Raw genomic sequence first — 27571 nt, forward strand, 5'->3', positions numbered from 1 at the left:
CGATACTGCCACTTTATATGGCATATACAGAACTGCACCTGACATCCGCTCATACTGACTGCGCCTATCTATCTCGCGACTTTGCTCCTTCATTCCAACGCTCTATCTCAACTTCACACCATTCCTTCTTTGTTGCTGCTCGCCTTTATTTGCTGCTTCTCACCTTTCCTCTTCTTATTCTTTGCTTCCCGCTTTCTATGCCTCACAGCCAGCAGGAGGTCGTTCTCTTTATCTCGTGTGACCCTCACACTCTTCACGCATACCTGCAGGTCGCCGCTGTTGAGGATCGAGGCTCCGACAGCATCGCAGTGGTATGGGACGCAACCCACGCTGAGGTGTTTAACGTGGCGGTATGGTCCAACCTAGCAAGGAAGCGCGATGTTGTCATAACATCAGAAGGCATTGCCGCGAATATATTAAGGCACCAATTGCTGGAGCTTCGGGTGGCAAGTTATAACTTCATATTTGCACAAAACCATGTTCACGCATAGTAGAAAACAAGTCTGCACAAACCCATACGGACAAGATAATACAGCCAAGACGATATGGCCAAGACGATATGGCCAAGGCGATATGGTCATGACGATATGGACAAGTCAATTTAAACAAGGCCATCGAAATGAAACTCGAGTTTGAGAGCCAATTGAATGCCCGAACTGACTGCAACGAGTGCGAATGTCATAAAATCAGCTATATTTAATGGGATGGCGCATGTTAATGATCTTCAGCTACTTAAGAGCATCATTGCCAAATAAATAGAACGAGCTCTTGTTTTAGACCTGAACGTACTGCAGCCTTTGACGAGTTGGGGAAGTACTATTTAATGTTTAATTCCAATAAATGCAATATGACGATGCGAATGATGATCTTGAAAGGCATTGGGTGGCGGAGATGTATCAAGGGCCCTGGAATGAGAGCTTTGGTGACATGGACAGAAAACACGCTGATCTTGCCCACGTCAAAAATTATATGGGCTGTAGGAACCCGAAAGTCCCTTCATTTTTTTATTACTCGGCGAAGGCTCCTCGTTTGCCTATGCAAAGAACTCGTCCCAGTGTATAAATCCAAGACGTATCTGCGGCGCCCGGGTCTGCCAACGCACAAGTACCTCCTCTGGGTCCTGAATCTCCACCAGATCCCACCCCAATCGCCACAAGAACTCCATCTTATGAACCGCCTCCATGACCTCATCCAACTGAACTTCTGTACACCATGCTAGGTCCAGGATCTTCAACCCCGTCAACTTAACTGGAATCGCCCGCACGAACCCTTTTGTTAGCGGCCAACGTCCCAGAAGCTGCAGTGTCTGTAGCTTGCTCAGAGAAAGAATTCCATCCAGCGGATTCCCCTCCTGCCCACAGGACTCATCCCCGTTCACGACCAGCTTGAGTGATGTCAGGTTAGGGCAGCATCGTAAAAGACTGAAATCGAATTCGAGTGCAATATCTCCATGGAACTGGAGATCTTGAAGAAACGGCATCTGGATCTCGAGCGGCCGGCCCCAGGTAAGAGAAGACTTTGTTGCGCGATGCCGCTCGAAAGATGTTGCCTTCAGAACCCTCAACGACTGACTCAAACCCACACCTGCATCCTCGAGAGCGTTACGAAGATTGACGTGGTTGCCCGAGATGTAAAGTCGCTCGACTGGCGGCACCACAGCTTCTTGTCCTCCTGAAAACGTCCCCAGTATTGTATCTGGGTCATCTTGCGTTATGATTTGATGTCGGACTTTGAAGAGTCGGGCCACCCCCATGAAAGTATCATGTTCCGGGATGAATAAATCGAGGTACTTTAGGGACCTACACCGCAGCAAAAAATTGGTGCCATTTTTTGGTGCATGGCCTTCTCCATAGTCCAGAACAAGTCTTTCCAGTGCCTCTACAGGGATTTGGTCGATCATCGTCCACGCTTCACTCCAGGATCTCGTGTCCAATGCATATAGGTTTTTAAAGGCCAAGGGCAGCTGTATGAGGTCCTTCAGATCGCCCACGTCGTAGTCGTTAAATTCTGTTAATCCACCGATCTGTAGCTCTCTTAGCGTGCCGTGGACATTGTCGTGCTGTCTGATCCAGTCGACTAGGGCTGCAAGACTTGACTCCGTGATCTTCTTGATATGATGGACCTCTAGCCGTTTGAGGCAGCCCAGGACTGGGATGAGTTTGTAGAACTGCGGCACATGGGTCGATGTGAGACAAAACGAGACAACTCGGTGTCCACAATGCTTGAGAAAGAGCACGTCCAGCTGCGCGAGAATGGCCCGGCTCTGAACGCGGGTGATCGTTCCGAAGAGACGAGGGATCGCTTTCGCTGCGAGGAAAGCGTGGTCTTGTCGCCGGTAGTGGTAAAAGTAGCCGCCGTTCTGTGCTGAGAATGACTTTTCTAGTGTCCGCCCGACTGAAGAGTCGTTCGATGCCTCGTCCTGATCTTCGTCGTCATCGTCGGCTATCCTAGGCGGCAGCTCCTCCTGGAGAGCTGGGTCAAGCTCGGAGATAAAGAGGCGCAGAAGGACGACGAGGATGTCCGCCTTTTCGTCCTCGGACAGGAATCTGTGGGTGCGCACGAGCAGAAAGGGGTTCTGATAGAGGATCGGGACGGTAAGCTGGAAGAGGGTCTTGTTGACGCGCATAAGAGATAAGAGGGTCGGCACTTGATTGAACTGTAGAAACGAGAGGACGTGCTGGAGGCACTCCAATAGCAGCACCGGCTTATTTGAGGACGACATTCTGTGATGAGACTATGAATGGTAGTCTGGTATGGCTTGTTCAGAAGGCCGGATCAATGAGAAGAGAAGACATCGATCTCATCAAAGTAACTCTTCATTCCTCGTCGCCGTCGGTCTTCTTAATCCCAGCTCCATTGGCTCCATCGCGCGCACTCGCTCGATCGCAGGAACACGTGGTATGAAAGGGGTAACCCCTTGCGCCACCAATTCTGACGGTGCTCAGCATGCCATGGTCGCGTGGAGTGCCCTTCGACGCGACGCGACGCGATGCGACGCGACAGAAAAGACACGGCCACCACAGAGACGCGTTGCAGCGTAAACTAGAACGGCGCACGCAGCCGAGAGGGTGCAGCCGAAAAGAACTTTAAAGTGGCCCGTGGCCCGAGTGCTCTGAGGGATCTCATTCGGCAATCAACATCAGCAATCAACATCAGCCTCGGCTCAGGATGAATGGGCCTGACCCTCCAACCCATCCGGCCTCCTACTTCTGTCGACCCTTCTAGTCGTCTTTCTTCCTCGCTTCCACCTTCGTTCTCTCACTCCCCGTTCCTCCACATCTCAATATACTCCCCGTCAACTACAGAACCTTGTCCGCTGACGCTCGAAAATGGTTTCGGTAACAAGCGCCCTGGCTCTCCTATCGGCCGGGCTCTATCTTGATGGCAGAACCCGCTTCTCGCGCGATCTGAACTTTGGACTCCCTGGCCTTAGAACCAAACTATGGTAACTTTCGTCTCCTTGTGTTTGCATAATATAGCCTGTCCTCGCTCGCTACATACTAACAAAAGCTGCTACTGTATTCGCACACAGGTTCGAGCGCTTGGTCGCCAACAACGACGTCAGTTTCTACAACCGCTTTGAGGACCAATGCCGTCTACGGCCCTACGCGATCGCCCTCGTCTTCGAAGGCCATTCCTACACCTGGCGTGATCTCGAACTCGCCTCCAATAAACTCGCACACTGGTACCAAGCCCAGGGCATCGCACCCAAGGACCGTGTCGCCATGTTCATGACCAACTCCCCGCTCTTTATCATCTCCTGGCTTGCCCTCCTCAAGATCAAGGCTGTCGGTGCCTTTATCAACAACCAAATTACTGGGACCGTCCTATTGCATTCACTCAAAACCGCCAACGCCCAGCTTCTCATATTTGATTATACGTTAGTGGATCCATTACAGAAATCGAATGCGGAGATAAAAGAGATGGGGTATAGGCTGTTTACGATCACGCCACAGGAGGAGGTGTTGGTGCGATTCGATGAACATGATAGGGATCCTTCAATGAGGTTTTTTGAATTTATGAATTGGCGGGAGTGCAGCTCCGAAGGCTATTCAAGAGAATCGCGAAAGGATGTTGTCATTGAAGACGCAGCGGCGCTTATTTATACCAGTGGGACAACCGGGTTTCCGAAAGCTGCCATCATGGACCATGGACGATGCACCTGTATGTTCTCCTATCGTTTTTTAGCTGCTCGACAAACTACTGCATTTTTTTTTTTTCATCCTAACCGCCCTGTCTTATGAACTCGTAGTGGCCGTTGGTGTTTGGTCCGGCATATGCAAGATCACTGAAAAAGACCGTGTCTACGATTGTTTGCCCCTGTACCACTCAGCTGGAGGTAATGAAGCGCTAGCGAAACAGCAGCGCATGCGGTTGGAAAATGAATTGCATCTAACGATACTCTTTGGATTCCTCGGTCGAGATTAGCGATCATTGGGATCGGTCAGAGCTGGATATCTGGAAGTACTATCGTCCTCGCTCGAAAGTTCTCAACCACCTATTTCTGGAAAGAAGGTACGATATCATCGCCACTTTTATCCGCTATAATTACAGCACAGCAATAAGGAAGCGCTAACACGAATCGTTTGCTGTACATGCCATAGTTCGCGAACAAGAAGTGACCTTGATCCAGTACATCGGTGAATTGTGCCGGTACCTTCTCAATGCACCCGAGAGTCCCCTGGACAAGGCCAACAAAGTCAGGATGATTTTTGGTAATGGACTGCGGCCGGACGTTTGGAGAAAGTTCCAGGAACGCTTTGATATCCCGACCGTCTTTGAGTTCTACACCATGAGCGAAGGTATGGTGAAAGTTTGCGGCCGAGGCTTCCAATGCAGGCGGCAGAACGACCTCCCGTAACTCATGAATGAATTTTAATGTGGGGCCGTATAGCGACGAGTGCATTATTTAATCTTAACAGTGGCGAAGATGGCGCTGGCGCAGTCGGGTAAGATTTCCTTCGCCTTTTCTAATAGCATTGATCCTGAAATGAACGACTGTTATCGGGCTGCAGCGGACACGCGTTCTGACCATCTTTTTCTTTTCTTTCCTTCCTTCTGTTCTTAGATTCCGCGGTCCACTTGTTCGGTAATACATCCGGCTCATTCATAGTCGTCCGTAACGGACTCGCTCTTCGGCCCTTCATATCACGCTAACCACGTCTCGATATGGCATTTTATAGTAAATTTCAGCCTGGGCTTCGAATCGTTAAAGTCGACCTTGACACCGAAGAGCTGATCCGCGACAAGAACGGCTACTGTATCGAAGTAAGCCTTTCGCCACTACATCTCAATTTTTACCCGCCAAAATTTGTCCCGCATTATCCTAATGACCGCTTCATTTTATTTTCTCTCTCTTCCTTTGGCCTTCCATAGTGCGAGTTCGGCGAGACAGGCGAACTACTAACCCTCGCCGACAACAAGACCAGTCAATCTCGATACATCGGTTACTTCAACCAACCGAAAATGTCCTCTGCCAAGCTTATCCAGAACGCTTTCGAGCCCGGCGATCAGTACATGCGCACGGGCGATCTGCTGTATCGTACGCGAGACCATTTCTGGTACTTTGCCGACCGTGCGGGGGACACCTTCCGCTGGAAGGGCGAAAATGTCTCGACAGCCGAGGTTGCGGATACACTGGGGCGGGTGGAAGGAATTGCGTCCTGTACGGTTTATGGGGTAACGGTTCCGGGACAAGATGGGCGCGCAGGCATGGCGGCTGTCGTTCTGAAGGACGGATATTGGGAGCCTGAGAAGGAAAAGGATATGTTGCAGGGCATTCCGGATTCCGTTCTCGGAGGCGATAATTCTGTGGAAGGAAATCCTGACGCTCCAGAAAAAGGTCCCCTTACGACCATTGGGATGCGGTTGAACGAGAAGGTGCTGGAGGAGTTTATGGATCGACTGAGCACACATGCGAAGAAGAGCCTCCCGGCATACGCAATCCCGAGGTTCGTGCGAATCTGTGAGGGCGAACTCGAGGTTACGGGAACGTTCAAGAACAAGAAGGTCGAGCTCAAGAAGGAAGGGTTCGATTTGAGTATGATCCAGGAGCGATTGTATTGGTGGACCCCAGAGGGACGGTACTCGCCCTTTGGACACGCAGAGAACAAGGTTATCCTGGCTGGTCGTGCACGGCTTTAGAAGACCGGAATCTCAAGGTTGTAGTGGGTCGCAGCATATGTCTGCTTTATGTCATAAATAAACACCAAATGGTTCATTGCCTAGCTTAGAACAGCTTTTCCGAAGATGAAAAGGAGGGAAAGGAGGAAGGCGCGGTCTTGTAGGTAACGCGATGGTCCCACTGACGAGGACCCCATCGCTTCTTCACAATCCTCCGTATCTCCTTCACAAACTGTTCCGCAACCTCCAGTTCCGTCCTGCTCCTGTCCTTCGACGTCAACGTAACCCATTCGGCCACTTCCTTCTCAACAACACCCCATCGCGCCTTCCCCTTACCGTCCTTGACACCATCACTCCTTCCACCATGATTTACCAGAACACTCGAAATATGTGCCAGCACCACGGGATCCACAGGGGCCGGGTCCGAATCTGTAAGCACTGCCAAGTCGCGTTCAAGAAATGGGGTCAGCAGCGGAATATCCGTCGCGACAATCTGGTCCGCTAGCGGGTATGTCTCTGCAGGGTACGGCTCCAATCCTGCAACGTAGACATCCCTCCGCGACGGAGGAACCCCAGGTGCTGAGGGCTCTGAATCTGCATCCGTGTTGAGTCCAGCGGACGAAGAAGTGTTGGTCTGTGGTGCGTAGAGCTCTGAGGAGTCGTAGATGTGGTGGTAGCTATCGATCGGGGTCATCGATCTAGATCTGAGTCTGGAGCGCGAACGGGATCTGGAGGTAGACCTTGAGCGTGAAGGTGAAAATGAAGGTGAAAACGATCGTCGGTTGGGTCCTTGGTTTCGTTCAACACTGCGGCCTCTCTTTCTCGAAGACGAAACCTCCAAAGATCCTGATCTAAACTGTACCTCTTCAACCTCTGTTTCCAACGACACCGCATCCAGATCCTCGGTGTCATTGTGTGGAACACCCGTACGATCCACATCCCGCACGTCCTGCTTCTTCTCCTCATCGTGCTCTGCCAATTCCGCGACCCTCTTTAACGCGGCCCTCCACCCTGCTACCTCCCTACTCCTCAAATGCACCGATCCATGACTTCTATCCGCCACATCTTCCAATTCTCCAGCCTGTGTCCTTTGTGTCCTTCCTGACCCTGAAGCACCTATCAAACTCGATTCCTGCGTTGACAACGTCTTTGTGATAGTGATCGTGTTCAAGATCCCGAGGGCCGTATCTACACCCCAATGGAGCATCGTCGGCTGCGCTTTGCACAGCGGGCACAGGAGTGTCACATCGAGCCAAGCAGCGAGGCACGCAGCGCAGAACGAGTGGAAACACGGCGAGAGATACACTCGTCCACGATATGGGGCCAGGCAAATGGCACATTGCACGCCCCCTTCTTCCTCGGTAGTCCCGAAGTCCTCATGCTTTGGCTCTGTTGGCATCGGTTCAACAGCCTCCATCAACTTTCATCTTAGGCAAAGATCGCTTTCTTCAAGGTCTTTAAATACACGTGATGGATATATGCAGTTCGAGTTTATTGTGAGTGCGATGGTGATTAAGGATGTTAGAGTACAAGGCCCCAGCACGGCTCCCGCGACAAACCTCATTCCGTAGGCTTTTTAGACACCTTCTTCTCCCTCCGAAAAGCTGCCGCTTTTCTAGGCTTGTTCGCCTGTAGCAATGCATCCTCATCATCGCGACGATCCAAATATTCCGCCTCCTCGTCCGTGATCGCGATCTCGGACTCGTCATGATGCTCACTATCCGATCCGTCCTGTTCCAGTTCCTCTTGCTGCTCCTGTTCCTGGTCCTCTGCCTCATCCAGGGCATCCTCGTCAGTCTCATCTGCATCTTCCTCTCCGTCCATCTCATTCTCCTCCTCTTCCTGTGTCTCGTCTTTCTCGACGGTCTCGTCGTCCACGACATCCTCCTCAGGATTCTCCCCCACCACCTCTTCAGAACCCGCATCGTCCATTAGCTGAGACGGCGCCTCGTTCGGATTCTTCTGCTGACGCGCCCTTGATTTTGGTCGATAATCCTTCAAAGTAATAGGTCCCAGACCCTCGTCGACTCCGTTAGGCGGCCGGTTCAACAACTCCTCCATCTGCTTCGAATCCAACAGCTCTGGTTTCCTGTACTTGTCTCCGACGACTACACCTCCCTGTTTGCAATCAAAACCCATCAGCTTCCAGTTCGAGGCTCGTCCCTGGCACGAGTAACACATGGCACATCGCTTCTGAGTGAGTGGGTCACAGATCAAGATCGTCGACTGGAAGTTGCGGTTATCCTTGTTTGCCTTTAGTTCCGCTCGCATGAGATTGATCCTCTCCACCATTTTGATAGGATCGTCGCGTGGGTGGGATAGTAGGCTAGGTTCGTTGTCAAAGTGCTTGGCGATCAAATCCTCCTCGCAGACAAAGGCGCCCGGCTGGATGCGGGTATCGTGCTGTGGTTTGATACCGTAGCCGTGGAGCCAGATACCGAGCGATTGGGCACTACTGGCGACAAAGTAGCGAGGAGCAGGAACAGCCAAGAGACGCACAATATCGCGAGACAGTGTCGTGAGAGTACCATCCGTGAACACGGGCATCTCTCTCAGATCCATATCATCCAAACGTGTATTGGGAACATTCCTATACGAGACCATTCGAACGTTAGAAATGTACTCGAGCAAAAAAGTCCGAAAATAAACGCTGGCAAATTTCCCACTGATTTGCTCTGCGACTTACTTGAAGACAAGACCCTTCCAGAAGTATGGCTTCTTTCCTTGCTTGAAAAGCTCTCCCGATAACGTGTCCATCCTCACCAGCACATCATCTTCCGTCTTGACCAGGTAATCAAAGTCAAACTGGTCCGCCCATTCAATGGCCTTGTACAGCTTCTGACTCTTGCTGTCCGGTCTATCCGGTGCCGCCACAATAAACAGATCGCCCATCACCTTGTGCTCCTGCTCCAATTCCCGCTCAACTGCCGGCAACGAGTTTCCGATAAGAAACCGATATTTCACCACAACAGCCTTGTTACGTGGGCTAGGGAACAGTTTTAATGTCGTCTCGCGGAACATCTGTCGGTTCCTGAATCCCTGTTGCGTAGCGGATGACATCACAATCATCGAAATCACCATCCTGCTATCGTTCTGACGATCTACCTCGCTCATGAGCGAACCTTCAATATTGCTCGGCGACGGTATGTTGAACGACTGGTTTGGGTCCTGAGCCATCCCTCCGGGACCAAGCTCCTGCATACCATGAGTACCGCGGGTAATGATCAACATCCATGAGCAGAGCCCCACAATGACCAAGGGAAGAACCAAGAAACGACTTGCAGAACGACCATTAATATCGCGTCCCATGAATCCGTCCTCGAGTGCATGGCTGGTGAGACGCTCCGATAGCTGCGGGAAGCCGGCCGCGAGCATCTGAGTCTTAAACCAAGGCAGGTACACCACTACAAGCAAGAGGAGAGCCTGCACAAAAGTAATGAAGACCCATGGACGGGTCGGCTCTGTGGCAGGTCTAGAATTAATCACGACACCGATGAAGATCCAGCTGACGACATGGGCAAGAGCGATCCTGAGGACGACGTTTGGGGGTCGATATGATTGGAGCAGTCGCTGGATCGTCGCTGTTGTCAAGAGGAATGCCCAGTACATTGAGAGTCCACACTAAAAGCAGCCCAAAACAACAACAACAATAAAGCGCCGATTAATGGCGATGATAACGGCGCAATAGTCCAGGATGAATGCAACAGGGGGGTGCCCCAGCTAGCTATGAGTGTGAATAGGCAAGCACTTTAAAGAGATACTTACCCACCTAGCGTATGAAGAAGAGAGAAATATAGACAGTGGTGAGTGCCATGAATACAAATGCACATCGTCGTATGCTTCTCCATCCTCATTCACCATCCTCACGGCAAGGCGAACTTACATGCTCGCGATCCAAAAGTCCGACTTTGTCAAAGAAAGCTCCTGACTAACGCTTTGATAAGAGCCCTCTCGATGCCGATAACGCTGCTGCTCTTCCTGTTCCTCAAAGAACTTATTATTCCTAGCAGCTGAGAGACTATACATCAATCCCAACAATCCAGGGACGCCCGCCAGGATTCGCAGCAGCGTCAAGGCCAGACTCTGCCTGGACCGAGCGAGGCCGTGTCCGTGTCCGAGATGGCCATGTCCGTGGAAGGGACCGCCACCACCGCCGTTGCCGCTGAGACCAGAGGCTCCAGGTCCTAAAGAGCTCGGTCCATAGCTGTGTCGTTTCTCCACAGGCGGGCGGTTTGGGTCTTTAAAGACATTGTGCTGGTTGTTGCTGGCATTGGCAGACCGGGGTGACCCTCGGTTATGTGCCTGGGAGAGGTTGTGGGTGGTGATCACGAGGTGGTTCGAGAGAGGGCGGACCGGAGTCGAGGGCATCCTGGCCAGTCAATCTCTTGTTGGGGGTGTGAAGCGTGTGTTGTTTGGGTCTCCTGGTTCTCTTTCCAGCCTGGCTGCGTGGGGTCCTTGCTTGTCGAATAGGATATATACGGAGTGGGGGGATCGACGAGCGGCGGAAGAGCGATGCGAAGGGGAGAGAGTGACAATCGACAGCAAGAAGGAAGCGATTTGCTTGGATGACGAGAGAGTAAAAGGATAGAAAGCGGTTAGAGGGATGTCCGCCTAAAAATACCCCCCCAATTTGGTGTTAGGCTACGCCAGGGCACTGCCAGCCTGTTTGAAAATATATCCCGAGGCACATAGGCTATTGGGGGTTGGAGTAGCGGTCGGGGTATCCAGGGGCACTCGCTCTTCATTCGTCAATATATCGCCGCAATAGCAACCCGCCATCGTACCCACCATGTACTCCCCTTCCCCCTTCTCCGACGACGAGAAGGATGTGTGCGTCCATGAACTGCACCGGCCATTTTTTATCCACACGCCATTAATGGCGGTGTCTCTCCCGGTAATCTCAAATTAATAGGACGCAGACGGCCTGCGCAGCAACGCCAACAAGCATCAGTTACAGGCGCCTTCTGCAAACTACCGTTCCCAATTGCAATTGACCATCGCACAATATGTAGCAAAACCATGGCATGCATTTATATATGTATTTTTCTACTGCCCTGCAATAAAACCTTACACGCGTGCAAGCGACCGGCCAGATCGTCTCACTCTCTCCTCCTCCGACAAACGTCTCTGCAGCTACGCTAAATTCCTTCTATCCTCTATGCCTTCTTGGTCGTCTTGGCACTCGAGTCCAGTCCTCCCCACAGATACACAACTGTGAAAACCAACAACCCAACTCCCATACTCGCCGCACTCGTGTAGTACGGCTTCGCCTGAGAGATAAACCTTGGGTACTGGTCATGTCTGAGCGGATGGATCCCCACAGTCGTCACACTCTCAATGTACGACAGACCCGGTCGCTTGTAGTTCACCGTGAACTTGTACACTCCGTACTGATCTGGCAACTGCAACGTCGTCGTGAAGGTCCCCACGGTGCTCTGATCATCCAAGGGAACCTGATCGAGCGTCTTGCGGATGTAGGGGTCCAACATGATCAGCTCCAATTGAATGTCGTCCGCAGAAAACGGGTGCCATTCGCCATCGTGATACTCTGCAATCGAGATCGTGTAGGTCTGTCAAGAACAAAAAAAAAAAAAAACATATCGTATAAAAAGTAGACAACGGTTAGTTCACAATGCTCTTACACAGTGCAAGTGGAGAAGTAGCTCAATGCGAATGCAAAAGGCAACACGAACCATGTTATCCTTGCTGCGGTAATGAGCGGGTGCTTCCTCCTCCTGGGGCTTGTGGTGCTGAACCGCGACAACTTCCAAAGCGCCCTTCTCCTGGAAGGTCCACTTTGTCAGCTCCTCGATGAACTTGCGGTTACCAGAGTTCACTCCCCTAATACCAAGTACAAATCCCAAAAAAACAACGACGAGCGTGGCATCCAATTAACAAACATATCCAATCGCCCAAAGTCAAGACGACTACCTAATACAAAAGATACAAAGCACAATCCACTTACTCCTCCTCGCCAATCTTCTTAACCTTCGACTGAAAGAACATATCCGACAACATCTCCGAGCTCCCCAGGAAGGCAACTCTAGCATTATTCCTCGCCTGCATCACCGAAACCAAACTAATGTCCTTGCCCGACACCGTCGGATCCTGATCCGCTCCTTCCTCCAAATTCACGGCCTCCCACGAATACGCCTCCTTGGGCGCCCACAAAACCGGCGTCAACAACGAATTCCTCGGGTTGACCGTATGCGCAATACCCCTGAACAAAATTGGACCCTCAACCTTCTCCAGCGGGACAATCGCATCGATCTTCGACATTTGTGTCGAGGGATTGACTACAATAGCATCATGCTTCTCCTTGCCGAGACCGGAATCATAGTTGAAATGGTCCAGCACGGTCGTGAATCGGTTATCGTACTCGACATCGAATTCTCGAGACAGCTCCCGGAGCGTGTTGCTCATTTCGGGTGATCCCGCCACCAGCACATTGCCGCCATCCGCGACGAATCCAACCACCGCCTTTGCGCTCATTCCCTTAGGATACTCTGTTTTTTTGATATACACACGGATAAAAATGGTCCGATTTCATTTCATGTTAGCTATTGTCTCAACTAATCCAACTGATCCATTTGATCTACTCAAAACTAATTGACCACTGTAGACATCCTTCCTCGAGAGAGGAGAGGGAGAGAGAGAGAGAAAAACAACACATACCTTTCAACTTGGGCGCAAGGAAGATAAGCTGATCAAATTGGCGTCGGTCATTTTTGCTGAGCGTGATAGGCGTGCCCACCTCATGGAGCGTAACATTGAACTCGCGGTCTAATCACAATCCAACCATCCGCACATCCAAAGGAGTCAAGTCGTGTATAAAATAAAAATAAATAAAAAAAATTCCAAAAACGCGTCGCAGCAGTTAGATGATGAAGCTTGTCGATGAAAGATTCCAGACACGACACGAACAAGGACACGGACACGGACACGGACACGACATCACACACACGCACACACGCGCGCGCCCCTTCCCACTATCTTACCCTGCAAGTCATTCCAGAAATCCATGTAGGATACAGCATCGTCCAGACTGTCCATAAGGACTAACGTGCGGGGTCCCGTCAAGGACCAAGCCTGGGCCACCATGGCCATCGCCAAGGTCGATAGAAGAACAGTTGCTCGCATTGCGTCCCTCAGCGTATCGGTTTCTGAGAGTGTCCTTGGAGGTTTCTTTTGATGACAAACGATTTGTCTGCTTTATTGAGGACGATGTCAGATGAAGGAAATGATGAGAGATGAGAGGAGGAAGGAGTTTCAATGCCTGCCATCCACGCTCATTCCTCATTCCCCCACTTTTCGTGAGGGAAAAAGAACACGGCGGTTAGAAGGCCCTTAAGTCTTTTCATCGATTGAATGCCAAAATGAGCGTCCACGTCAGGGGGACTCTTTTCAATTGGTGGATAGTGCATTGCTAACGCACAGCATAAAATACATCATATATATTGCATCTACTAGTTCAACAGCGAACTAAGAGAGATTCGACTGCTAGCACTTCCAGAATTTTGACCGCCCTGTCCCTGTCCTTGTGCTTGCCCTTGTCCTTGTCCTTGTCCCTGTCCCTGTCCTTGACCCTGTTGATTGGAACCATGCTGGCTGCTCGATGAATGATACCCTGGCTGACCGCCTTGCGATGGATGATAGGGCTGAGTAGGGTGCTGTGGATATGCTCCTTGTTGATAAGATGGATGCTGCTGCTGTTGCTGTCCAGGGTGATACTGCGCATGGTGCTGCTGCTGCTGCTGCTGCTGGTCTTGCTGCCCCTGGTACCACTGCTGCTCGCTTCGAGACTGTGACATCCTGGGATGTTCACCCTGATGACCTTGGGGAACTCCATGCCTATGTGACGACGACGATGAATAAGGCTGCTGCTGCGCGTAATGATGCTGCTGTTGATTCTGAGATGAAGATGGTGCCTGAACAGGGGTCTGTTGAGAATACGCCTCTGATGGCGACCTATTATGCGATCTTGATGGAGGCTGCTGAACACTCGACATCGACATATCCTGCGACCGCGAGGCAGAATGACCATAACCAGGATGTATCTCTTGAGGATGGCGTCCCTGTTGCTGTGGTTGCATTGCCGGTACATAATCGATGCTTCCACGGGAATGGTGCTGCTGCGGCTGTGTCTGAGGTGCACCGTGAGGTGGTGGCTGCGAAGAATAAGCGCTACCTGCTAGTGCGGGCCCTGGCCCTGGCCCTGGACGATTCATATAAGGATCCATAATTTGCCCTCTAGGCGGCGCCAACTCGTACGTGATGGACGAGTTTCGAGAATGCGTTCCTTGTCGCTGTCCGACGGGGACCACAGGCACAGGGATCGGCATGGGGCCATGGGATGAAGGACTGATGTATCCACCGAGCGAGGGGGAGGAACCTCGGCTTCTGCTATGGACCGGTGCTGCATGAGGATAACCATGAGCAGAGAGACCTGGGCTACCGACCCTCATTGAGTGATCCCTGACTGCTGCGAGCTGATCCATGGCTACTGGCGGTGGGTTAGACACTGGGCTCATCATCATTGCCGCGCCTTGTGGACCATTCAAAGAGCTATTACGAGAATGTGTAGCCGAACGACGACCAACCGGAACGGACGCTTGGGTTGAAGGAGGATAAGGTGGGGTAGCCATGTGTTGTTGTTGCTGATGCTGCGGAGGATATTGTGAAGAATGGACAGCGTGCTGGCGGACCTGCTCCCGTCGCTCGTGCTCCCGCCGCTCTTGCTGTTGTTGCTGGTGCCGCTGTTGCTGCTGTGCTTGATGCGCATACTGATCGTATTCAGGATGGTAGCGTTGCGACAGCATCTCTTCCGGCTGATCCTTAACCATCACTGGATTGCTTTGGACCTTGGCTCTTCTTCTTACTGGAGCGACCGGCTCCGCGCTATATATCGGTTCATGGTTCGGCGAGCGTCCAGGTATCACACCGTGCTCTTGTACTTGATAGAACTGAGGCTGTTGCTGAGGTGGAGCTTGATGCTGGTATTGAGACATCCTGGATTGAGTGACAGGCTCTTGTATAGATGGTGGTGGACCGCCGTATCGACTAGGATCTCTAGAACTCTGCGCAACATATTGTGGTCCAGGCTCCATTCCGTGTCCCCACTCCTGCTGCTGACGCTCCACTGCCTGCGGCTCGCGCTGTTGGCGCATCTGCTCGGCGTATTCCTGTTGTTGATGGGGATTCTGTTCCTGCTGCATACGCTGTTGCTGAAGGTATCGCTGTTTTTGATGGTACTCGTATTCCATTTGCTGGCGTTGCTGCAGTTCAATCTTGCTCTCAGCACGATGATGTTGCTTCTCTGATACTAGTGTTGCCGCGCCAGGCTGCATACCGGTCGATGGCTGTCTCTGGTGACGGGATATGGATGGGACGTAATATCCTTCTGGGCTGCCTTGACCTGGGTATGGTTCCTCACGCGGGGATCCGTGGGCAGACATAGGAGCAGCGGTGAGGGACGCGGTTCGATGGTGCTGAGGAGGAGTGTGGGTCCTGGAAGGATGTGCCGAGGGATCAGGCATTCCAGATAAGTGAGCTGGGTAGCCGGGCGCCATGTCACGACCACGTTCTCTTGGATCGATTGGTTCCACGGCCGGTTGATGGTGGTATATCTCTGGACCGCGATTGCCGTGCTCTGCGTAGTACCCGGGATGTAGTTGCGGCTGAGAGTGTATACCAGCGGTAGAGGCAGGAGATCGGCCCGCCATCAGCTCCTCCTCAACAGCAGCAAGCCCTTGTCGCAACTGCTGTGGCATCTGGGGTTGTGTAGGCATAGGCTGCTGGCGTTGAAGGTCCTGCGGATGCTGTATATGTTGATGTTGCTGCTGCTGCTGCTGCTGCTGTGCTGGTTGGGATATCTGCTGTCCCGGTTGGGACATCTGCTGTCCTGGGTGCTGAGGCTGTTGTTGTGTCGCAGAGGCCTTCTTGCTACGTCCAGGAATTTTGATGCCCGAAAGAACATTCGGTGTCGAGTTTGCTGCGAGCCACTGCGGCGTACCAGACGGGGTCCTTTGGTGCTGATTAACAAATGTAGGCGCTGGCAACGATCGCTGCTCATTCTGTACTTGGAGCTGCTGGGGAGGCTGTTGTTGGAGAGCCTGCTGCTGGGGAGGTTGGTGTTGTGGGGCCTGCTGTTGAGGAGGGTACTGCTGCTGCTGCTGCTGCTGAACAAGTGGCTGTTGAGAGAGTTGCTGTTGATGGGGTGGTTGCTGCAGTGGCAGTTGTTCCGGCTGGTATTGCTGCACCTGCACTGGCCCCACAATTCTCGGTTGCTTTTTGCTTGCTTTGGCCTTCGGCTGCTGTGGTGGCTGCTGCTGTGGCGGCGGCTCCTGATATTGTTGCTGCACCTGCTGCATCTGCTCACCTTGCTGGGTCGGCCACTGCTGCCGCTGATCCTGATCCGCTTTTCCTGGCACAAAACCCTCGCCGCTCTCCCTTTGCAGCACCTTTACCTCCTGTGTCGCGCGTTCCTCCGCACGAAGCTGACCAAGACTCAGTTCCTGAACTGTCTCCTGAACAACAACCGCTTCCTCTAATGGTTCCGCCTTGACCCGCTTCGCTTTCTTGGCTCCCGTCTTCTTCTGCCCAGGAACAGAGGCAGACGCTACTGCAGCTGCCGGTTCTTCACCATGTCCCTGCATGTTCGAAGCACCCGACGGGAAAGCTGCTCTATCTGCGCCACTGTCCATACTCGCCTTGGCAGTAGTCGACGAATGGATCGGCACACCCTCGACAGAAGACGCATCGTCGCTAACATCATCCTGAAGTTCTCGTCTCCGCTTTTGTGGCGCCAAACCAGTACTCTTCAGCCGCATTTCATCTGAATCTCCTTGGGGAGCGCGTCTCTGCTGTTGCAGCTGCTCAGAGGATGCAGGTACTGCTGGGGGCTCGGTAGGCGGACGTACGAGCTGTCGACGACTCTGTGATACGGAAGATTGCTCCATAACTGTATCCTGCTCAATATCCTCCGCCTCAGCATCAAGATCCTGCTCTTGTTGCTTCTGTTGTTGCTGTTGTTGCTGTTGTTGCTGTTGTTGTTTTTGCAGTGGAGTCAATGGAGATGGGATACGTTGTGGTACAGGCGTACTCTCGAGAGACCGCTTCAACTTGCCTTCCTGTTCAATCGATAGTTCTGCCAGACGTTTCTCTGTCGCCTCGTGCTGTTTTTCAAGAACAACCTGAACTCGGCCTTGCTTAACAGCGCCCCTGATCAGAACGCTACCTCCGCCCAAATTTTCGTCTACGCCCTCGTCTTCATCGTCCTGGTGACCACGACCGTCGTTATCGCGGCTTTCACTCTGGCGCGGAGTTTTAGCAACTGGAGGTGTACCCTCAACAGGGGTAATAGCCTCTGACTTGATTCGATGGGCCCTTCCACTGAGCTCCAGCGGTTTAATGCTAGTCTTCTCCACCCTCTTCTCTGACGTAGGCTTCACAATCGTCGACACTGAAGCTAATGATGTGTCTTGTCCTATTGGAACCAAACCTCCAGGCTCATTGTGGTAGTCTCGACTGAGGTCTTCTGTCATCATGTCATGCATGGCCTTGTCGTTGCTACCTGCTGATAGCAGGTGGTTGATACATGTCAATAGTCTTCTATGCGTCTCCATGGAGCTGTCGATTTTGCTATGTCAGTGGAAAATAGAAACATGCATTAGACCACCATCCTAAACTTATGCCGACTCGACCCAATACTCCTCTGGGTTCAATTATCAAGAGCTGTTACCTAAGTGCCTTGTTGAGCATTGCTGTTGCACGCAGAACTCCATCTTTGTAACCATACATGTCCTTCAATATGCCCAGGTTAACAAAGCTGGATCATGGACAATGTCAGTCGACAGCACTACCACATAATCGAGCTCATTTTAACGCACATTACAAGAGCTCACCTACTTGTGTTTGATCCTTCGTTCAAGTTTCTCATCATATGTTTTCGTTTTTGAAGCCTGAAGAAGCTTTAGGTCCGTCCAAATCTCCTTCAGAGCCAACTTGACAGTCGTAAATTGCTCTAATCCTCTGCATGCCATGAGTTCTTGAGAGCTGCGTTTTATCCGTGAAAGATCCGAACCAGAGCTGTCCTTGTCGCCCTTTGTCGTCTGCTGAGGCAGAAACTGCGTCTCCAGCGCTGGGACTCTTGAGGGGAACTGTGGTCTGTCCTGATTTAAATCCGGAATCCAAGGCGCGTTTGTTGTGATTGTGCACTTTGGCATGATGAGCAGCACGAATTGCTCTGGATGATCGGTATATTCTATTGTTGTGAGGTTCATCAAAAAGATTAATAAATCGCATTGATGCTCAGCACAAACATGGTATTTCAAGGGATCCTTGTAAAGGAGGCTACTTACCTTGAGTCTTGCTCAAATACACTGGAACTGAATGGAATGGGCTGGCCAGGAAATGAGACGCCACCATCAAAAGACCAATCCATTTCCGATCGTCGATAATCGTCGGAAGGGAAGCCATGGCTATCGCAGAGCCGACATCATCCTTCGACACACCTCCTGCCAAGGCCGATGCCGTCAATGCAGAGCCCATCATCGATCCTGATAATGAACCAAACGAAGCACTGAAGCTATTCCCTGAGGTACTGAGATCTGGTGTAATACCCGAGGAAAGATTTGGTGACGATCCTTGCGAGTACGACAGCCGTTTAGACAATAGGTTGGCAGTCGAGACTCCCGAGGAAGCCGCCTTCTGAGTTCTCTGCGGCGCCTCCTCCTGTGCTCGCTTCCATTTACGTAGCCTCGTGCAGGATTTGTCGGGATACTGTAACGCGACAATGGCGACCATGGCTTGCTGGTCCAGGGCTTTATGAAGGGTTGTGAAGAGATGCTGCTGTGGAACGCTATCGTGGACCCTTGAGTCCGCTTCCTTTGTGTTCTTTTTCCCTCCTGGAAACTTGGGCGACGGCTGTGGTGCTGCCGGCGAAGAGTGACTCTGCTGATCCTGAGGCATGTTCGGCATGTTGTTGTCCTGATAGAATAGAGAAGGCTTTGAGAGCGTTGGAGGGACTTTTGGCATATGAGGTAGATGCATCATTCCTGGAGGATGGCTGGGAAAGTTGGTATGGAATTGAGGATGTTGTCGTTGTTGGAACTGACCACCAGGTGGTTGCGTTGACTGAGTCTGAGCTGGAGGAAACAATACGGCAGCTAATGAATCTTCATCCATAGGTGCCTTGGAATCAGTTGGTGCGGATGGACCATCCTTTTCGCTTGAGGGCTCCTCCTTGACACCAGCCTTTGGAACTGCATCCTGCTCTTGGGGGCGATCCATCGTGATCCAATGACGGGACAGCACTGGTGGAGACTGGACGGCATCCAGCTTCATAAAGCCGATAATTGACAGGTCCGTGGCGAGGATAGATCCTTGATTGTATAGAGTCTGACGCTGTACAGATCCGAGTCCAAATCGTCCTGCTTTGCTCCTGGGTGGCGTTGCTTGGCTGGGCGTGTTCGCTTTGCCGCGAGTATTCTCTTTTTGGTCCGAGGTGTCATCGACCTCCATATCCCTTGTCGTGTCATGAGTGTGTTCTTGTATGTCGTGGGCCCTCTCCTTGTTAATGGCGTCCTTGTTGGCGCGGCGGCCGAGATGGTGCTGCTGGCTGTTCAAATCCTCCTGGTAAGCTTGTCGTGGGTCTGGATTCAGGCAGATGCGGCTGGAGAGATGGCCACAGACGAGCGTGAATGTGGAGGCATCGTCTTTCTTGGATTCTACTGGCATATCTCTTCTGTCCTTTTCTTGTTTTTTTGTTTGGCTGCCGTGTTGATGTCAAGCAAGAGGAAAGGCGACCTCATTCAGCGCGTCCAAGGACTGCTTAAACATATATTCGATTTCACAAACCGATAAACTAAATATCAAGTTTCATGGGATGAATGCGTATTTTTATTGTGTTGCTTCGACAATAGAAAGAAAGCGACTCGCGCTCTGGATAAAAAGATACACTGTGATGAATGGTGGGCGGGTGAATATTAAGAGAGGGAGCTATATAGTGTGTACAAAAAGAAAACAATAAAGGAACAACAGCAATATGGCGATAGTGAACAATTTGAAAAAATATGAGATAGAAAAGGGTGTTATGAGCGGACAATGCCTAACGCCTTGGCCGCCACTTAGCACAATAAAGAGTGAACGCTCATCCGCTTGCGGGCAGCGTCCATCGCCTTCTCCGCCCGCGTCTCCTCATCCTCGCCAGAGCACCGGCAGACGCTGCCACAAGCCCCGCTCAGACAGACGACTGGCCCTTTGCCTCGGTTAATGAATGGAGACCGCCCCACGCTGCTTGTTCGGCGTAATGTGCTCCCGCATCTGTGGTGGCCGTACGCCTCCGTAGGAGAACTAGGTCCAGTGCTAAAGGGGTTGACAGCGGCTTGGTGACTAGCATGGCTCCTGTCCTCACCCTGAGTACTAAAATGCCTGATATTGTTATCGCCTGAGTACCGTGGTGCGCCTGAACTAAGGGGATGGCGGTGCGTAGATACTGATCCCTCGTGGTCAAAATAGTCCTTCGCTGCCTGCGCGTCTGCTCCACGCTCCTGTTCGCTCAAGTGCTCGCGCCTATGCTCGTGAGAATCCGAGATGGATTCAGAACCGAAACAATCGTGGCCTGGAGGCCCATCGTCCCTGCAATCCCTCCACTCGTCAGTCATCTTGGCCCAGCGGCAAGGCCCCCTTTCCTGGGCAACACTATGACTATGACTCTCTTTCATATCGACTTCTCTGGTAAGCTGGTTCACCTGCAATTGGGCCTGTCGGACACGGTCTCGCTGCTGGGATCCATGCACAATTGGACAGACACCTGCAGATGAAGGATCGATAGTGGGATGATCTGGTGGCATCGCCTGCAAGTCTAGCTTGATGCTCGACTGGTAGGATGGTCGGGAAGATGACGACGCAGACGATGACATCGTATCAGATGTCATTGATGATCGCGAAACCTGGTGCTGATGGTGATCCTGGTGACGATTGTCAATGTCTCTGTTCCGATCCTGACTGTCTGCCATGTCTGCCAGGGGTCGCTTCATAGATGAAGGTGGAGAGCGTGATGCAAACGAGGCGCCAAAGGACGACGAGGAGAGGTCCCGCTGCAGTGTTTTTGGGTTCCGGCTTGCAGGATCCAAGTAAAGTCCTTGTGAGGCCTGCAGTGTCGAAGACGAGGGCAAAGGAAGCTGATGGCGACGAATGTTATTGAAGGATGGAATAGATTCTCGCTGGCCACCCAAGTATTTGGCGACACCGAAACCTCCCATAGGTGCAGAAATGGATCTGAAGGGGTCCGAAAATATTGTTGGGAGACGGTGGTTGGGCGAATGAGTAGGTCCTGGACCGCCAAAGGGCTCTGAGTCGTATAGCCACCGTGCAGTGTGAAGAGGACCAGTTCGCATGGAAGGCAATGAAGACGAATGTGAACTGGGCTTCGACAGCGACACAGTGTATGAAGATGAGGATGAGCTAGACATAGATCCACTGGGCGCGGACGAACCGAACATGACAGATGGTCGGCCATTCAAGCTGTTCGCGCTCAATGGAGAGGAGACAGAGGATGAAGACAGCGAAGGCGAATTTGTAGAGCGGGCATCTGTGAAGATAGGAGGCAACGAAATCTTCTTGCTCGATTCGTTACCATTACGGGACTCCAATGGCGAGAGCTGCGGTTGGGATAATGGCTGCCTCATGGTATTGTATTGAGATTCAGCAAGGTTCGAGCCATGGGCGTTGTTGTGTGAAGCCGTCCGTGAGTCGTCCAGGGAAAGCCGCTGGTTGTTTCGAGGGTGGTCATTCATCACTGGAGGCGCGTGGTGAGCCATGATACAGACAACGTATGCGTGCTCGATGTTGAGACCACGAACAAGGTCCGTTCCTAGTCCGCCACCGACATACATCCTCACGCTGAATAACTCTGAGCCTCCATCGGCACGGCACACTCGAATCACGTCCGTATATTCGTTCGACCCTGGCGCACTAGAAGACATGATGTCTGGTCGGTTCTGGTAGAATACTGCTGAGGTGGACTCCAAAAATGGGAAGTGAGAGAGATGCTGTCCGTTTGGAGAGGCTGCTGAAAAGACGGCATCCCTGATCAATCCCATGAGGTTCCTCATCTTGCTTTGGTCCTCGTTGGCAATGATCGAGTAGAGCGGCTTGTTACTGATGTCATGAGGATGATAGCCCCACAGCACCTGGGACTCGTCCGAGACTCTGGCACAGATCAGGCCCATGGTGAGAAAGACTGTCGCGAGAGGAGTGCTGCTTGGTCCGGAATACAACTCCTGTGGTCGTTTGATCTGGCTAGTGGGGGATGGGTAGTAGAAGGGATCCTGATGATCGCCAGGCAACGGTGGCTCCGAGTGCATGGAGAGGGGACGACCTTGGTAAGACTGTGCTGAGGGAGGATGTGTGCGGTAGGACATAGAGGACGACGGCCGCTCCTGCTCATGGTGTGATGGGTATGATGATGGCCGGCCCTGTGGTGCATCCTAACAACGGAATTATGAAGACGAAGAAAGGAGACGATAGGTGAGTACGATGTTTTTTTGTGTGTAAATTTAATAAACCACAATGGCTCCAGCTCTTACCAAGACAATATCTCTAGAAGGCGTGTTCGTTTGCGGCACGGCAAATGCCTCAGTCGGTGCCCTATGAGAGTAGCCACTGTTGGTTAGATGAATAATACATGGAAATAAACTAGTTACGAGGCGATAGCGAGAACCACCAGTAGTGGAAGCTTACTTTGCACCATTGGTAGTCTTTCTTGGCATCTTGTAGTTAGTGGACTTTGTGTACTTGCCCTTGACACGCGTCTTGGCTAATGCGGCGGCGGTAGTAGTAGAAGAAACAGCTTTGGAGGCGGCTACGGAGCCATCCTTGGCCGCTGTGCTCCAGACGCCATCTACTGCAACGAGCTTGTCGACGAGCTTTGGACGACCCCTCTTTTTATGCTCAACATCGCGACAAGTGTCGTCCTTCCCTACGGAGATGCACCTCTTGCAGGGTCTTGACACTACGCGAGAAGAAGAGGAGGCAGTGGTGTCAATGTCGGTATGGATGATGGTGCTTTGGTGTTTGGTGGTTGGGTGCGTGAGGGGCGTTTGTATGAGTTTGTATTTGGATGCATAAAGGCGCAGAGGCCAATGTGATATGATGGCCCAATAGGAACACGCTCCTTGATCGATCATATCGCGTGGATAATATTTCCACAATTTAGTGCTGCTCCCCTCCCCCATGCATTGTGCGTGCGCAACGTGCACTTGTGTGTGGAGAGAGGGGTCTTTTCTTTTCCTCCGCAATTGCCCTGTAGATACCCCCGTGAATAGATACTGAACCAACGCCATCACCGATGCGGGGATTTGGTGTAAAAGAAAAGCAAATACTCATAGATATGCGCGTGTACAAAAAAAAAAAAAAAAAAAAAAAAAAAAAAAAAAAGAGCACGTACGAAATGGCGCAGGATGGCAACATTGCTCCTTATTTGTCCAACGGCCCCCACCATCTCTCTCTCTCTCTCTTTGCAAATTTATAAACTTGTCCATGTTAACTAAAGGAACCGTTCCTCCCCCAACAAGCTGTTTTTGTCGCAGAGAACTTTGCCCACTTTTTTATTGCTGTTATTGTGGTTGTTATCATTGGTGTTGTTGTTGTTGTTGTTGTTGCAAATAGCCCAATATTGTTGTGGTTATGTTTGTGAACCAGCGTGAGAATGAAAGTGAAGAATAGAAAAAAAAATAGTTCTGGACACAATAGAAATGTGTGAAATGCTCTCGCACCCTCTCTGGTTGGCCCGTCATTTCTGTTGCATCGGAATGTGGTGCAAAATAAAACAAATGAGAATATGGAAAGAAACGAGCATCACAGGGACCAGGGACCAATGCCAGAAAGCTGGAAAAGGGCAGTGAGCTGTGGACACAAAGATGATTGAAGTGCTGCTTTGTTCACAACTTCTCCTTTGTGGTGCAACTCAATACCTGACAATTGCCAGGGCGACTACTTGCATATTGAGCCCTTGAACATTCAAATCTGCATCAGATCAACAAAAGGGCTATCATAATTGCCATCATATAAAAAAAAAAAAAAAAAAAGGGAGCACATACACAACGGATGCTGACTAGCGCGAAGGAGAAAAAGAGAAAGAAAAAAAGACGTTCCGTTTTGCTTTTGTAGCAAGACCCACAAAGGTGATAGAAGGAATGGGCGAGAGATATGCAAGGAGTCATAGGAGAGAGGGAAAATAAAAAAGCAGCAAGTAATGTAACCATCGCCACCAATGTCCGATGGGCGCCGTTAAAAGACCGAATAACGGGCGCCAGCATTAACATTAATACGTTAATGAAAAAGGGCGAGTAACACGAAGGAAAGGAGATAGGGAATCTGTGGATGCTCTGCTTTAGAAGAACACCGAATAGAGAATTGCGCATTGCACCAAACAGATGTTTAACATCATGTTCTCCCCCATGGACCCCTCTTTGCCTAGGGTACGCGTGCACTATCTCCAATCAGAACAAACGCGCTTCTCGTCATTATTCCTAGTCAATTGACTCGTAGATCTCCATTTGGGGAGTGAAAAAAGGGCACGAGAACCAAGGGACTAAGGGGTGACGGGATGAGCGAACCGGCGAAAGAGTAAACGAGGGGTGGGGACACCATGGACACACAACCAAATAGAAGCGTGATATCTCTCTGATACGAGGAGGGGACAGAAGAGACACATACAATGCGATATGACACGACATTCTGAAAGTGGGAGGACAGGAGGAAAGAGCTCTGGAGGGAAAGGGGAAGGTGTTGAATCAGGTTGTAGACTTACAGTCGCAGGCAAGGTGTGCTTTTTTGCAGTTGATGCAGGCACTCGGTACATGAGGCTTGGTTGACTTGACTCTTGGGACAGGCTGGGGATGCAGCGGCACTGGGGCCGGCACTGCGGTAGCTGAATGTGGCGAGGATGAGGAGGGTGGAGCAAGGGCGGGTAAGGGAGTCATTGGAGCGGACTCGGGATGGAGTGATTCTGACTCCATCGTGTAGGAGTGTGACATGAGGTGTGTATGTGCTGACTGAAGACAGAAGAGAGAGAGTGAGAGGTATGAATTTGCGGGTAAAAAGAAAGTCTGGGTATTCTTTTCCCTGCCTTGGCTGACGTTGTTGTAGGTGTAAATGTATGTAGGGGGTTGATGGTGCAGAGAGGGAAGGGAGACAAAGGAAGAGAAGGGAAGGGAGGAAGTGGTGCCGGAGAATTAACAAAAGGTTAGAGAGACAGACGACAGTTATTAGACCAGCAGCAACCAGCAGCACCAAAAGGACAATAAAAAAAGGGGGGAGAGGTTGCTGTCGTTGAATGAGTTTGCTGGTTATAAAGTGGAAGAGGATGTTGTCAGCACGCGAGATCGACCTTGTTGTTGGTGTTGTTCGTGTTGTTGCTGTTGCTGCTGCTGTTGTTGCTGTAGTTGGTGCTGTCGCTACTGTTGCTGAAGTGTTAAAGAGGGATGAAGAGCGGAGAAAGGGAGTGGTCTTGCTTACTTGGGCTTTTGAAGAAGTGGAGTTGTGATTAGGTGTTTGTTGGCCTGATGAACAAAGACCGAAAGAGAGTGGGAAAGGAGGTCTGGTGACTTGTAGAAGGAGTGATTCTTGAATGGGAATGAGAATGAGAATGAGGATGAAGACGAAGTGGGAAGTGAGATAGGGTAGGAAGGGCTCTCTGGAGAGGTGTTTAGCAGCAGGTGTGAAGTGGGTAAGAGGTTAAAAGTGGGGAGACAGCTGAGTGGCGGGATGGAAGGACGACTCAGGAGAGGAGGAGGGGCGTGAAAGTAAAAAGTGCCAGCCTATAGCAGTAGTCAAGGGCGTTCCTATGTCGGTCTATTCCACGGAAGGGATGGCTGATCCAACAAAGGAAGGAGGAGGAAGAACGAAGGCGAAGGAGGAGGGAGGATGGGATGGGCAGATGAAGAAGAGAGAGAGAGAGAGAGAAAAGAAGAAAGAGAAAAGAGAAAGAGTGAAAGAAAGAGTGCGAGAGAGGAGGGAGTGAGAGGGGGGAGTAGATTCTGGAGACAACTCAGTTGAATAGAATATGACAAACTAAGCAGAATAAATTAATAATAAAAAGTAATATACAACGAACCCCATCCTGGTTCATATCCGTCAGCCAGCGAATAGGAGAATAGAGAGTTGGACAAGCGAACCCTTGCACTCTATTTCGTGCAGTCATTGCTCGACCATGTGCCCACATGTCTCCCGACAGCTCCTCTTCCTTTTTCAACAGCAACTGAAGAGCACCTACGTCAGGCTATCTCCCCTTTCCATTTCCTACACGAGCGCTGCCACTGCCGCCACTTGGTTACTCCCCTGGTAGACCCCCTCCTTCCCCCATACGGTTCCTGACCGGCAGCATGCAGTGAAGGCTGCAGTGGAGGCATAATGGCAAAAACGCGATATCTATAGAGCAAATTTCAATAAGAAAATTATTCGAGTACATTTCCTCTCATCCATCCTCCGCAAAGCCGATATGATGCCGGTACCATAACCTGGATACTATCTATTTCCCGAAGAAAGGCCTTGCTCTTTATTTTAAGGACACAATTATGTGGGTATCCAGACTTTCATAGAAGCAAGCACCTTCCTAAGCTAGGCTAGGCTAGGCTAGACCATCTAGGAGATTTTTTTTTCAGTGATCGATCGAACGAGGAGTCAATGTCAGACTTGACTTTGCACAGCTACCCTGTCGCGTCTACTTTTGGCTTTCCTATTTTTTGATTACTATTTTTTGTCAGGGGAAGGAAAAGAAAATCCGGTATTAGGTACACGTCTGTTCGATCATCGGTTAGGAAAATTATCCTCTCTTCGATCGCATGGATGCCCCTATGGCAAAAAGGATTGATCTTCGATTGTTTACTGTGTTGCCGTTTCTTTTTCGTTTTTTACATGGATACAATTGGACCGGGGACTAATATCAAAGAAGCGGGGGGGAGAGCATGCTATCTTTACTCCTTCTATAACCTGAATTCTCTAAAAAAAAAAGGGGGGGGGAGGGCACGATTACATTCGACAGCGACCTCCGTTGTTGAGGCCACGAAGAGAAAGAAGAAAAAAAAACGCAGCGGATAGGGTAGATTTGGGAAGCAACTTACACCTGCACCTGTTCCTGATTTCTGTTGTTACTATTTGCTCATGCTCATACGCGTGCTTGGATTCTCAATTTCTAGTCGGCCGGAAGGTCGCCGTTTGCAACAGGCACCTGTCATTGTTGATTTGCTCTCCTTTCATCATTTTTCTCGCTCTGCGCGTGGGTGCTCCTGTTCTCTTGCTGTTTTATTTTTATTTTATTTTGTTGCACGCTAGCTGGCTATCCCTGGACAACGAAGAGGAAGATGGAGATGGGTCAACGCCTGATGGTGATGCGAGCGAATGCCAAGCAAGCGCAGAGGATACGCGATCGTCTATTGGCGAATAG

The 27571-nt window shown here is 51.0% G+C and overlaps 9 protein-coding genes across 9 annotated transcripts; 1 reads left to right on the top strand and 8 right to left on the bottom strand.

The window, feature by feature from the left end:
- Window positions 1-48: 48 nt before the first annotated feature.
- On the bottom strand, window positions 49-782 carry BC939DRAFT_441948 (uncharacterized protein). The gene is made up of 2 exons (XM_051554317.1): window positions 492-782; window positions 49-350 (listed from the first exon to the last, which is right to left on the bottom strand). Exons 1-2 carry the CDS (start codon window positions 579-581, stop codon window positions 114-116), a joined length of 327 nt encoding a protein of 108 aa, XP_051415527.1. The 5' UTR covers window positions 582-782; the 3' UTR covers window positions 49-113.
- A 251-nt stretch (window positions 783-1033) lies between these two features.
- On the bottom strand, window positions 1034-2722 carry BC939DRAFT_474359 (uncharacterized protein; the record flags this gene model as incomplete). Its single annotated transcript, XM_051558410.1, has 1 exon — window positions 1034-2722. The coding sequence occupies one exon, from the start codon at window positions 2720-2722 to the stop codon at window positions 1034-1036; it is 1689 nt and encodes a 562-aa protein (XP_051415528.1).
- A 304-nt stretch (window positions 2723-3026) lies between these two features.
- Window positions 3027-6187, top strand: BC939DRAFT_26967 (uncharacterized protein). The gene is made up of 9 exons (XM_051551122.1): window positions 3027-3445; window positions 3533-4164; window positions 4253-4339; window positions 4429-4515; window positions 4605-4802; window positions 4895-4949; window positions 5069-5089; window positions 5184-5268; window positions 5377-6187. The coding sequence occupies exons 1-9, from the start codon at window positions 3330-3332 to the stop codon at window positions 6142-6144; spliced, it is 2049 nt and encodes a 682-aa protein (XP_051415529.1). The 5' UTR covers window positions 3027-3329; the 3' UTR covers window positions 6145-6187.
- Window positions 6188-6229: 42 nt separating this feature from the next.
- Window positions 6230-7522, bottom strand: BC939DRAFT_500285 (uncharacterized protein; the record flags this gene model as incomplete). The annotated part of the gene is made up of 1 exon (XM_051560027.1): window positions 6230-7522. The coding sequence occupies one exon, from the start codon at window positions 7520-7522 to the stop codon at window positions 6230-6232; it is 1293 nt and encodes a 430-aa protein (XP_051415530.1).
- A 161-nt stretch (window positions 7523-7683) lies between these two features.
- On the bottom strand, window positions 7684-9732 carry BC939DRAFT_500286 (uncharacterized protein; the record flags this gene model as incomplete). The annotated part of the gene is made up of 2 exons (XM_051560028.1): window positions 7684-8713; window positions 8810-9732. The coding sequence occupies 2 exons, from the start codon at window positions 9730-9732 to the stop codon at window positions 7684-7686; spliced, it is 1953 nt and encodes a 650-aa protein (XP_051415531.1).
- A 270-nt stretch (window positions 9733-10002) lies between these two features.
- On the bottom strand, window positions 10003-10491 carry BC939DRAFT_500287 (uncharacterized protein; the record flags this gene model as incomplete). The annotated part of the gene is made up of 1 exon (XM_051560029.1): window positions 10003-10491. The coding sequence occupies one exon, from the start codon at window positions 10489-10491 to the stop codon at window positions 10003-10005; it is 489 nt and encodes a 162-aa protein (XP_051415532.1).
- A 647-nt stretch (window positions 10492-11138) lies between these two features.
- BC939DRAFT_441958 (Oligosaccharyl transferase 48 kDa subunit) lies at window positions 11139-13452 on the bottom strand. Its single transcript, XM_051554318.1, has 5 exons — window positions 13122-13452; window positions 12799-12906; window positions 12089-12629; window positions 11817-11964; window positions 11139-11693 (listed from the first exon to the last, which is right to left on the bottom strand). Exons 1-5 carry the CDS (start codon window positions 13261-13263, stop codon window positions 11280-11282), a joined length of 1353 nt encoding a protein of 450 aa, XP_051415533.1. The 5' UTR covers window positions 13264-13452; the 3' UTR covers window positions 11139-11279.
- A 137-nt stretch (window positions 13453-13589) lies between these two features.
- On the bottom strand, window positions 13590-19860 carry BC939DRAFT_500289 (uncharacterized protein; the record flags this gene model as incomplete). The annotated part of the gene is made up of 4 exons (XM_051560030.1): window positions 13590-17763; window positions 17864-17950; window positions 18031-18385; window positions 18483-19860. 4 exons carry the CDS (start codon window positions 19858-19860, stop codon window positions 13590-13592), a joined length of 5994 nt encoding a protein of 1997 aa, XP_051415534.1.
- Window positions 19861-21561: 1701 nt separating this feature from the next.
- Window positions 21562-25312, bottom strand: BC939DRAFT_27238 (uncharacterized protein). Its single transcript, XM_051551145.1, has 5 exons — window positions 24938-25312; window positions 22867-23137; window positions 22713-22773; window positions 21761-22613; window positions 21562-21648 (listed from the first exon to the last, which is right to left on the bottom strand). The coding sequence occupies exons 1-5, from the start codon at window positions 25161-25163 to the stop codon at window positions 21644-21646; spliced, it is 1416 nt and encodes a 471-aa protein (XP_051415535.1). The 5' UTR covers window positions 25164-25312; the 3' UTR covers window positions 21562-21643.
- Window positions 25313-27571: the final 2259 nt, after the last annotated feature.

The sequence above is a fragment of the Gamsiella multidivaricata genome, assembly GCF_025024155.1.
Source record: "Gamsiella multidivaricata strain RSA 2152 chromosome Unknown BC939scaffold_11, whole genome shotgun sequence".
NCBI lineage: Eukaryota > Fungi > Mortierellomycota > Mortierellomycetes > Mortierellales > Mortierellaceae > Gamsiella > Gamsiella multidivaricata.